The sequence below is a fragment of the Rhinoraja longicauda genome, chromosome 11 (assembly GCF_053455715.1).
Source record: "Rhinoraja longicauda isolate Sanriku21f chromosome 11, sRhiLon1.1, whole genome shotgun sequence".
NCBI classification, from domain to species: Eukaryota; Metazoa; Chordata; class Chondrichthyes; order Rajiformes; family Arhynchobatidae; genus Rhinoraja; species Rhinoraja longicauda.
This window is the reverse complement of record NC_135963.1, coordinates 54,158,131-54,170,768: the sequence shown is the minus strand read 5'-3', so window position 1 is coordinate 54,170,768 and position 12,638 is coordinate 54,158,131. Positions and strand designations below refer to the sequence as shown.

At 44.8% G+C, this 12,638-nt stretch overlaps 1 protein-coding gene across 1 annotated transcript; it reads right to left on the bottom strand.

Annotated features, from left to right (window-relative positions):
• Nucleotides 1-352: 352 nt before the first annotated feature.
• LOC144597933 (uncharacterized) lies at nt 353-12,638 on the bottom strand. Its single transcript, XM_078407751.1, has 3 exons — nt 12,570-12,638; nt 6,421-6,597; nt 353-493 (listed from the first exon to the last, which is right to left on the bottom strand). The coding sequence occupies exons 1-3, from the start codon at nt 12,636-12,638 to the stop codon at nt 353-355; spliced, it is 387 nt and encodes a 128-aa protein (XP_078263877.1).

Genomic DNA, 12,638 nt, shown 5'->3' with positions numbered 1-12,638 from the left:
ATAGTGCTGGAGTAACTCAGTGGGTCCAGCAGCATCTCTGGGGAAAAGGAATTGGTGACGTTTTTGGGTCGAGACTCTTCCTAAGATCTCCAAAGATGCTACCTGACCCACTGAGTTACTCCATTTTTTGTCTATCATAGTTCATAAAACTGTTCAGATGGAGAGATGAAAGCTCTTGGCTGGTGAGACACATAAGTGATAGTCTCTATATTAAGGACAGAAGATGTTTTTTGATTTAATTGTAAGCCATGATAACGTTTGCCTTTACAACAAATCTTGACACCTCGACCAAGTAGACGGATTTTGTAATTTGCTAGTTTATTCCACAAGCTTTGCATAACAGGGAATGGTGTCAAAGAAGTATACAGATTCCTTCCATCACAGAGTTTGCTCCACACTCGTTCACCAGATCCAAGAGTCTCCCCTTGGAATAGAGTAAAACTGTGTCCGCCCCACCACCTATGCACGTCCCATTTATAAACACTTTTGGAACCTGTGTAGGAAAAGAAAAAAGTTTGCGTCAGAGATAGAGTGGGGAAATAGGCCCTTCGGCCCACCGAGTCCGCGCTGACCAGCGATCACCCCCAACAGTATCCTACATACTTGGGATGGTTTTCACTTTACAGAAACCAATTAACCTACAAACCTGCACGACTTTGGAGTGTGGGTGGAAACCGGAGCACCCGGAGGAAGCATATGCAGTCATCGGGAGAACGTACAAATGCTGCAAGAGCACTCATGGTCAGGTGTGTAGGATAGTGTTGGTGTACGGGGTGATCGCTGATTGAACCCAGGCCTCTGGCACCATGAGGCAGTAACTCTGCCACTGCTGCCCTCTGTGTTGGGTGATTTACATTGCTGATCAATAATGAGATTAAGTATTACTATCTTACTGTGCTCTACACATGATTGGATCTCATACCTTGTTCAAGTGAACAGACTTTTACATAAATGCTGTTAACAGCAAGCATTGCACATGTAATAGGAATTACCTAACACTCAGAGGTTATTCAGCGCATAAAATCTGTGCTGGTCTATTTGTAGAGCATTCAGTTAATCCAATTATTTTGTTCTATTTCCATCTGCAGTTTTTATCTACAAGTATTTATCCAACTTATAACATATAACATATAACAACTACAGCATGGAAACAGGCCTGTCCGGCCCTACCAGTCCACGCCGACCATTCTCCCTGACCTAGTCTCATCTACCTGCACTCAGACCATAACCCTCCAATCCCCTCCTATCCATATACCTATCCAATTTACTCTTAAATAATTCCTTTTATTCCTTTTAAATTCCTTTTAAAAAACTTCCTTTTGAAAGCAACATTGGATCTATATTCACTGTCTTTCTCAAAGTACATACCAGGTCATTTATCCATCATCGAGTCGCAAAGTTTAAAGGAGATGTGTGGGTCAAGTGTTTTTACATAGAGTGGTGAGTGCCTGTAACATGCTACCTGGAGTGGTGGTGAAGACAGAGATTGTGGTGTTTAAGAGGCTTTTAGGTAGGCACATGGATATGTAGTGAATGGAGGGATATGGATCACGTGCAGGCAGAGATTAGATTAACTTGGCATTATGTTTGGCTCGGACGTTGTAGAAACATAGGTGCAGGTGTGGAGATGAGGAACGCAGAGCCAGATCTATCTTATTTCCACATCTCCTCCCAGGAGTAGGCCACTCGGCCCTTCAAGCCAGCACCGCCATGCAATTTGATCATGGCTGATCATCCAGAATCAGTACCCCCTTCTGGCTATTTCCCCATATCCCTTGATTCCTCAAGGGAAGGGCCGAAGGGCCTGTTCCTGGGCTGTACTATTCTATGTCCGACTCTTGGACAGCTATGGCATGTTTATTTCTACAACACTGGCGTGATTGCACATTTTTCTGTCTTTTCCACATCTTTTATTTTTTGCTTCTGCAATACACTCCTCGATCGGAGGGGAGAGCAGAGCGACAGAATGCGAAATGGAGAGGAATTGGGTGGTTTTGTAACGTGATGGTCCTACATTGTTCTGATGTTTGTTGGCATTTATCAGTCTACTGAACTTGACTTCCAGGATTAACAGTAGTGTGGTAGGTCAAGTCAAGTTGAGTTTACTCTCATCTGCGCAAGTACGGTGAGGTGCAGGCACAATGAAAATCTTGCTCGCAGCAGCAGCACGACAGACACATAGGCACACCACCCACAAAAGGATAAAATGTACATAACTTGCATAAATCTGCAAGACTGAAAAGAATGACTGCAAAATGCAGGACTGTAAAACAACATTTGAAAATAAACAAGTCCTTGGCAGTGCAAGAGGTGGAACGTAGTGTTGCGTTGCCAGGGTGGGATTAAGGTTGGGCGGGTGGGATTAAGGTTGGGCGGGTGGGTTCAAGGACCTGATGATTGTAGAAAAGTAACTGTTCCCTGAATCCGGTGGTGTTCTTGCACACTCTTTTGTGAGATTGTGGCCCTTTGATTTGTGGTGCTAGAAACATTGCCATGGCTTGCATTTAATTTACTCCCATTTTAAGGGAGAGGTTCGTAAAACCAGCTTGCTCCAAATTCTATAGACATTTGGGGTCGAAGCGTTCTACAGAGCAAGGCTTCTAGGTAGTGTAAGAATTCTAAACCGTTGCAGATAAGGCTTCTAGGTAAGTTAGTGGCATGAATGTCACATGTTTAAAGATTATTGATTTTTTTAAGTCAGTTTTAGTCAGTCATGGAGCCATACAGCATGGAAACAGGCCCTTCGGTCCAACTTGCCCATGCTGGCCAACTTGTCCCATTTACACTAGTCATACCTGCCTGTGTTTGGTCCATATCCCTCTAACCCTGTCCTATCCATGTACCTGTCTAGATATTTCTTAAACATTGCGATAGAACCTGTCTCAACTACCTCCTCCTCCTGACCCGCTGAGTTACTCCCGCATTTTCTCAATCTTCGGTATAAACCGCATCTGCAGCTCCTTCCTACACTAGAAGGAACTTGTATATATGTTTTCAACACAGGCCTTCAAGATTGAGTTGGATTTTCTTTGAGTTTTGTCTCACCCTATTGCAACGTTTTTTAAAGAAACCAATTTTTTTGCATTTCAAGTCTAAAGTGAACATTTTGATGGACAGAAAACGTCGTGGTAATACAGGTTCCTGGAATAATTCGTTTCTTTGTGAAGAAGGACATATTATAAACTACGTTTAAAATATGTTCAATAAAATTAATCCTGGTTAAAGCAAAGAAACTGAACACACAAGACGAAGGTGGATCCAGCAGATCACCTCTGTGGGGGAAATATAAAAACAGGACAGTACAGCGTTTATGCCAAACATGATGCCTTGCTGAACTAGTCTCATCTGCCTGCACATGATCTGTATCCTTCAATTCCTTGCACTTCCATGTACTTATCTAAAAGCATCTTAAATACCACTATCATATCTGCCTCCAATACCATCCCTGGCAATGCGTTCCAAGCACTCAACTCTCTACATTTCCATCCAACTTTCCCTCTCTCACCTTGTAGCTCTGCCCTCGAATGTTGAACATTTTCACCCTGGGGGAAAAGGTTCTGACTGTCCACCCAATCTATGCCTCTCATAATTTTATATACTTCTATCAGGTCTCCCCTCAACCACCAATGTTCCAGAGAAAACAATCCCAGGTCTGTCCAACCTCTCCCTGCAGCTGAAACCCTCTAATCCAGGCAGCATTCTGGTAAATCTCAGTCACCTCCAAAGCTTCCTCTTTCCTGTACTGGGGTGACCAGATCTGAATGGAATACTCCAAATGCAGCCTAACCAAAGTCTTGCAGAACTGTGTCATCCAGCAGGCATTTTCCTAACATGTTTCATCTCTCATTCTTCTTTCTCTACCATGAGCCATCTTGTTGCTGTTAGGCAGCTGTTGATGTGTAATATATTTCTTCGTAAAATCGGTATTGGTTTATTATTGTCACATGTACAGAGGTAAAGTGAAAAGTTTGGTTTGCGAGCTATTCAGTCAAATCATCCTACACATGGGAACCATCAAGCCATGTACAAGTACAGCAGGTAGTGCAAAGAGAAAAATAGAAAATAGGTGCAGGAGGAGGCCATTCGGCCCTTCGAGCCATCACCGCCATTCATTGTGATCATGGCTGATCGTCCCCAATCAATAACCCATGCCTGCCTTCTCCCCATATCCCTTGATTCCACTAGCCCCTAGAGCTCTATCTAACTTAAATCCATCCAGTGATTTGGCTTCCACTGCCCTCTGTGGCAGAGAATTCCACAAATTCACAACTCTCTGGGTGAAAAAGTTTCTTCTCACCTCAGTTTTAAATGGCCTCCCCTTTTATTCTAAGACTGTGGCTCCTGGTTCTGGACTCGCCCAACATTGGGAACATTTTTCCTGCATCTAGCTTGTCCAGTCCTTTTATAATTTTATATGTTTCTACAAGATCCCCTCTCATCCTTCTAAACTCCAGAGAATACAAGCCGAGTCTTTTCAATCTTTCCTCATATGATATTCCCGCCATCCCAGGGATCAATACAATTAGTCATAGAGGAAAAGTTCAAGTCTGTAATGAGGAGAGTTGGAAGATCAGGACTACATCGGCAGCAAATAGGAAGACCATTCAGTAGTCTGAAAACAGTGGGAAAGAAGCTGTTCCTGAATCTGGTGGTGCATGTTTTCAAGCTTTTGTATCTTCTGCCTGACAGGAGAGGGGAGAAGAAGGAATGACCCAGGGGTAAGTTTCCATTGTGAAGAGCATTGACTTTGTTGAATATTACTGGACTTTTGTCTTTTTCTCTCCTCTCCCGTCAGGCAAGCGGTGCAGAATGTTCAGAATGTGATTCAGAGACAGTTTCTTTCCAGCTGTTATTGGGCAACTGAACCATCCTAACACCAACTAGAGAGCGGTCCTGACCGACCATCTAACTCATTGGAGACCCTTGGACTCTCTTTAATGGGACTAGACTGGACTTTATCTTGCACTAAATGTTATTCCCTTTATCCTGGGTCTGTGCACAGCTTGATTGTAATCATATATTGTCTTTCTGCTGACTGGATAGCACAGAACAATAAAAACCTTTTCACTGTACCTCGGTACACATGACAATCAACTAAACTGTGGGCGGCACGGTGGCGCAGTGGTAGAGTTGTTGCCTTGCAGCGCCGGAGACCCGAGTTTGATCCTGACTACGGGTGTTGTACAGAGTTTATACGTTCTCCCCCGTGACTGCGTGGGTTTTTCTCCTCTGGGTGCTCCAGTTTCCTCCCACATTCCAAAGATGTAAAGGTTTATAGGTTAATTGGCTTTAGTAAAATTGTAAAACTTGTCCCTGGTCTGTAGGATAGTGCTAGTGTATGGGGGCCGCTGGTCGGCGCGATCTAGGTGGGCCGAAGGGCCTGTTTCCACGCTGTATCTCTCAACTAAAACTCTAACTATTCAGCTTGTTTATCTCTTCACCAACAGAGAAAGATTCTAATAGATGGCTGAAAACAATTCCCCCTCTTCAAATAAATTATTTTCATGAATCAATTGAGAATTATTATTCAATCAGCTTTATGTTGTGTTGGTTATTTCAATGACTGGTTTGTGTTTTCTTGCCTAGGTTCGTTATTGCTCCACTGGATGTGTTCATTCTATTTGGATTAGATGGATATTGAATTCCCCATTGGCATTTAGACATGACTGTATCTGAAAAGGAAAGATTGGTGCCTATTGTGTGAGTTGTAAATGATTGATGGTAACACACACTTTATTTATTTTTTAGTTTAATTTATTATTGTCACTTGAGGTAAAAAGCTTCAGTTTGCATGCTATCCAGTCAGACTATACATGAATACAATCAAGCTGTTCACTGTGCAGGTAAAGGGTACAACATTTAGTGCAAAGATATAGCATTGAAGTCCAATAAAATATGTACGTAAAAACAGTTGGGAAACCAGCATTAATTTTACATTGCTTCTCCAATAAATATCTGCAAACCGTTCCTACAATGTTCCATACTCCAACAGAAGAAAATCACATCCAAGCTTGGAAGCAACAGCTGAGGATATGTTTTGTACCATCCCAATTCCACAGTGGACATTACCTTTTGAGTTAACATAGATGCCCAAGAGACTGCAGATGCGGGAATCTTGAGCAAAACAAAGTGCTGGAGGAACTCAAAAGGTCAGGCAGCATCTGTGCAGAGAAATGAATAGATAACGTTTCAGGTCAGGACACTTTTCCTGTCTGAAGAAGTGTCCCAGCCTAAAACGTTGTCTGTCCACTTTCCTCCACAGATGCTGCCTGATGTGTTGAGTTCCTCCAGCACTGTTTTTGCTTTGAGATTAGGAACTATTTAAGCTCCCCTTCTTTATGTTCCGAGAGTGTTTTGCAACCATCTATTTGAACCTTTTTCAATACAGGTTTACAGTGTATAGGAATTAAGCAGACTTACTGTTTTTATACCAGTCATTTCAGTAAGAATATACTGCAGATGCATACCGTCGCTCCTGAGATCTAATTCTACTGATTTGTAAGGAATGCACAGTTCTGTAAATATGCTCTTTACAATATCACAGTAAGGGCATGTTGTTTTGGAAAAAATCACAACACGATTTGTTGTAATTACATCCTGAAAGAAATTCAAAAATTTAATTAAATTCAAAAATTAGTTTTCAGCTTCACAAAAAAATGAATCATTTTTTCCATCATCTCGAGATGCTGACTGACCCACTGAGATACATAGAAAAATAGAAATAGATGCAGGAGGAGGCAGTTCGGCCCTTCGAACCAGCTCGACCGTTCAATATAATCATGGCTGATCATCCAAAATCAGTACCCTGTTCTGGGTTTTTCCCCATATCCCTTGATTCCCTTTGCCCTAAATTGTATTGATTAGTAGGCTGTTACAATCCCTAAAGTTTTGCAGTTAGATCTAACTCTTGAAAACGTCCAGTGAATTGGCTTCCACTGCCTTCTGTGGCAGAGAATTCCATAGATTCACAACTCTTGATCAAGAAGTTTTTCCTCATCTCAGTCCTAAATGGCCTACCGCTTATTCTTAAAATGACCCCTGGTTGTGGACTCCCCCAACATGGGAAACATTTTTCCTGCATCTACCCTGTCCAATCCTTGAAGAATTGTATATGTTTCTATGAGATCCCCTCTCATCCTTCTAAATTCCAGCGAATACAAGCCCAGTCGACCCATTCTTTCATCATATGTCAGTCCCGCCATCCCGGGAATTAACCTGGTGAACCTACTCAGCACTCCCTCAAAAACAATAATGTCCTGCCTCAAATTAGGAGACCAAAATTGCCACACATTGATCCACATTATACTGCATCCGCCATGCATTTGCCCACACACAACCTATCCAAGTCACGCTGCAGCCTCATAGCATCCATCTCGCAGCTCACACTGCCACCTAGCTTTGTGTCATCTGCAAACTTAGAGGTGTTACATTTAATTCCCTCGTCTGAATCGTTAATATATATTGTAAGCAACTGGGGTCCCAGCACTGAGCCTTGCGGCACCCCACTAGTCACTGCCTGCCATTCTGAAAAGAACCCGTTAATTCTTACTGTTTGCTTCCTGTCTGCCAACCAATTCTCTATCCATGTCAATACCCTACCCCCAATAGCATGTGCTCTAATTTTGCACATTCATCTCTTGTGTGGGACCTTGTCAAAGGCTTTTTGAAAGTCCAGATACACCACATCCACTGGCTCTCCCTTATCCATTCTACTTGTTATATCCTCAAAATTTCCAAAAGATTAGTCAAGCATGATTTCCCCTTCATAAATCCATGCTGACTTCGACCGATCCCATCACTGCTTTCCAAATGCGCTGCTATAACATCTTCAATAATCGACTCCAGCATCTTCCCCACTACCGATGCACAGCTAACTGGTCTTTCAATCCCCGTTTTCTCTCTCCCTCCTTTCTTAAAAAGTGCAGTTTCATTCGCTCTGGCACTCCAGATACTCCAGCACTTTGCATCAGCTTTTTTTTCTTTTCTGCTCAGCCAAAGTTTGGTTGTAAATCATTGCTGAACTGAATTCTCTTGCATCACATGGGATCTATCTCTCTAATTAATGTCAATATGGTTTTGATAAATCAGTACAATTTGCTGGCAGTATCTATCTGGTAAGCTCAATATGATTTGTGCAAACCCAGTTTCACAATGGACCTTACCTCTGAGTTAACATGGAAAGACCAAAGTCTGCAGATGGGGGAATCTAGAACAAAACAAAGTGCTAGAAGAACTCAGCAGGTCAGGCAACATCTGTGATGGGGAATGGGCAAACAGCGTTTTGGGTCAAGACCCTTTTCCAATCTAATGAAAATCTCCATGACCTTAATGAAACACTCAATATTTCTGGGAAATGTGAAGTGAAGTAGGCAGTTAGACAGAAGGTTGTGCAGGAAGGTCATATCTTACTAGACTTGAAAACACGAGAAAATAACTACTGAATAAAATGTTTACTGAATTAAAGGAAAAAAATGAATTGTTAAGATGAAACTGGAGAACCAAAAAGTAAATTAAAAATAGTTAATTCATTCAAAATTGATCATTTGAAATGATTTTGAGAATTCCCCCTCTCTAAAGGGTTGCCCCCACCCATCCCCTCTGTCCCCCACCCCCTGTCCCTCACCCCCCTGTTCCCCACCCCTGCCCTCTGTCCCCCTCCCCTCCCCTCCCCTCTGACCCCCACCCCTCCCCTCTGTCCCCCACCCCTCCCCTCTGACCCCCACCCCTCCGTCCCCCACCCCTCCCATCTGTCCCCCACCCCTCCCCTCTGTCGCTCGCCCCCCTTTCGCCCACCCCTCTGTCCCCCACCCCTCTGAGTCCTCACCAGTCTGCCCCCCACCATTCTATCCACACCAATCAGCCCCTGTCATTCTGCTTCCCTCCCTCCCCCCCCCCCCCCCAAACGTGCGGCACTGGCGCACCAGTAGAGTTCCTGCCTCACAGCACCAGGGACCCGGGTTCAATCCCAAATACGGGTGCTGACTGTCTGGAGTTTGCACGCTTTCCCTGTGACCACATGGATTTTTCCAGTTTCCTCCCACATTTTAAAGATATACACTACATGTTTACAATCGAGTCGGAAGAAGGGTCTCAACACGAAAAGTCACCCATTCCTTATCCCCAGTGATGCTGCCTATCCCGCTGATTTACTCCAGCACTTTGTGGCTACCTTTTTTAAAAACGAGCCATGTAGTGTCATAGTGATAGTGTGGAAACAGGCCCTTCGGCCCAACTTGCCCACACCGGCCAACATGTCCCAGCTACATTAGTCTCACCTGCTCGCGTTTGGTCCATATTCCTCCAAACCTGTCCTATCTATGTACACGTCTAACTGTTCCTTAAACATTGGGATAGTCCCTGCCTCAACTACCTCCTCTGGCAGCAAGTTCCATACACCCACCACCCTTTGTGTGAAAAAGCTAACCCTCAGATTCCTATTAAATCTTTTCCCCTTCACCGTAAACCTATGTCCTCTGGTCCTCGATTCACCTACTCTGGGCAAGAGACAATATGCATCTACTCTCATAATTAGATATTCTTTATTCCCCTCACGATTTTATACACCTCTATAAGATCACCCCTCATCCTCCTGTGCTTCAAGGAATAGACACCCAGCCCACTCAACCTCTCCTGAAACTCACACCATTTAGTCCTGGCAACATCCTTGCAAATCTTCTCTGTACGCTTTCCAATAACATGATGCCCAGAACTGAATACAATACTCTAAATGCGGCCTCACCAATGTCTTGTACAACTGCAACATGACCTTCCAACTTCTATACTCAATACTGACTGGTGAAGGCCAATGTGCCAAACACCTTTTACAGTGTATAGATACATGATAAGGGATCTTATCATTTAGGCACACGTTTAGTGCAAGGTAAAACCCTGCAAAGTCCAATCAAGGATAGTCCGAGGGACACCAAAGAGGCAGACGGTAGTTCAGCACTGTTCTCTGGTTGTGGTAGGATGGTTCAGTTGCCTGATAACAGGTGGGAAGAAACTGTCCCTGAATCTGGAGGTGTACGTTTTCTCACTTCAATACCTTTTGCCTGATGGGAGAGGGGAGAAGAGGGAGTGGCCAGGGTGCGACTCGTCCTTGATTATGCTGATCGTCTACCAGACATTCCAAGCTGTCTGGTAGACGATCCTCATCTTCCTCATCTCAACCAACCGTTGACCTGGGGCATGAGAGGGCATCCTTAATGTTAAGGTGCAAAGGCTTGCCCACCTTTCCACGACTTCCATTTAAGTATATCTTTGGATGACTACATAGAACCTGGAGCAATACACAAAATTGCAGCCCACCCAAAGAAGGCAAGAACGGGGTACTGATTGAGAATGATCAGCCATGATCACATTGAATAGTCAGGTCAAGTCGTCAATTTTATTTGTATAGCACATTTAAAACCAACCCATGTTGACCAAAGTGCTATACATCAGTTCAGATACTAAGAACGAACATACAATGGCACACAGACATAACAGCACATACATAAACAGTTCACAGCGCCCCCTCAGAGGGCCTCAAATGCTAGGGAGTAGAAATAGGTTTTGAGCCTGGACTTAAAGGAGTCGATGGAGGGGGCAGTTCTGATGGGGAGAGGGATGCTGTTCCACAGTCTAGGAGCTGCAACCGCAAAAGCGCGGTCACCCCTGAGCTTAAGCCTAGACCGTGAGATAGTGAGTAGCCCCAAGTCGGCCGACCTGGAGATAGAGTGGTGGGTTAGAAGATTTTTGAGATGGGGGGGGGGGGGGGGGGGGGGGCAAGCCCATTTAGGGCTTTGTATGTGAATAGGAGGAGCTTGAAGTTGATTCTGTACCATACTGGGAGCCAGTGGAGAGAGGCCAGAATCGGGGTGATGTGGTCCCTTTTACGGGTACGCGTCAGGAGTCTCGCTGCGGCGTTTTGGACCAATTGCAGGCGGGACAGGGATGATTGGCTGGTGGTGTTGGCTCGAGGGGCCGAATGGCCTACTCCTGCACCTATTGTCTATAAAGCTGAAACATGACTTTAGACTTTCGGGATACGGTGCAGGAAGAGGCCTTTCGGCCCACCGGGTCAGTGCTGACCAGCTATCACCAGCACTGTGCAACACACTGGGGACAATTTACAAAGTTTTTTTATCTGAAGCTAATTAACCTACAAACCTGTACGTCTTTGGGGTGGGTTGAGGGAGGAAACTGGAGCCCCTGAAGAAAACCCACTCGGTTACAGGGAGTGCGTACAAACTCTGTACAGGCCAAGATCGTGGTCAAGATCGAAACCTGGTCTCTGGGGCTGTAAGGCAGCAACTCTACTGGTGTGCCATTGTGCCACTTACGAGACCTCTTGACTCTTATAGACAATAGGTGCAGGAGGAGGCCATTCGGCCCTTCCAGCCAGCACCACCATTCAATGTGATCATGGCTGATCATTCTCAATCAGTAGCCTGTTCCTGCCTTCTCCCCATACCCCCTGACTCCGCTATCCTTAAGAGCTCCATCTAGCTCTCTCTTGAATGCATTCAGAGAATTGGCCTCCACTGCCTTCTGAGGCCGAACTGAGCACTGAATGCATCCACCTGTGAAGGCGAGCATACCACACACCTTTATCCATTCTATCCACTGGCGTTTGCCATTTCCAGGGAGCTCTAGACTTGGAAGTCTTGTACATCAAATGTAGTAAAGGGTCTTGCCATTGACTGGACACTTTAGCCATGCATTCGACCTCCCAAAGTACAGCACCTCACACATAATAACACATTTTTTTATGCGTGTGTTAGGTTTTTTTTCCCCCATTGCTTGCTGCATGTCAGTGGAAAGCCATGGGAAGTAACAGAATGAAAAGATGGCACAAAGTTGTGAGAAACAGGATAATTAAACCACCAGAAACAGGATACTGGAACAACCACTCTACCAAGGACAGGGCTATTAAACTGTCCGGGGGTAAAGATAGGCTGGATGATTGAACTACCATGATGCCGGGGACAGGGCTATTAAACCGTCAGGGGGTAGAGACAGATTGGATGATTGAACTACCACATGTTCGTTGGAGCACTGAGAGTGTGGTACGGGGAGAGAGGCAGACTGGACAAAGGGCCATAAATTTAGGAGAGTGTCAAAGTAGCAGGGATGGGTTGAAATGGGTTGTGAAGGTAACTAAAGGTCATGTGGATAACTACTGCGCTTGCTCAGGCTTTGTAAATGAATATTGCAAATACGCCCCTGAGTGGGGAACTGCCAATTGCCATGCACATACAATGTATGATCTGGGGGGGGGGTACCTGGGGGCGGTACAGAAGATTGTGCACCTCAGCGCTCTGATTGGAAGGAGCCCGAAGGGGAGGAGGATTCAGCAGAAGGGAGGGAAATTCAACGAAGTTGTACTGTATAAAGAGAAGGCACTGTCTTTGTCTCGGTGTGTCTCAGTTTAGGGAGACACCCGGTTCTGCAGACCCGTTAATAAATTTCTTGTTTCCATGACTTTGTCTCTGGCATCGTGATTGTGAGCACTCACATTTTACATCTCACAAAGTTAAAAGACACGTTTGCAAACCCGCGCATAAAGTGCCTAGGCTGCGGCTTACGTGGATAATCTGGAAGGCGGTGGCGTCCGTGTACGGTTGGCATGGCTGAGAGGCGAAGAGACCTCCCAT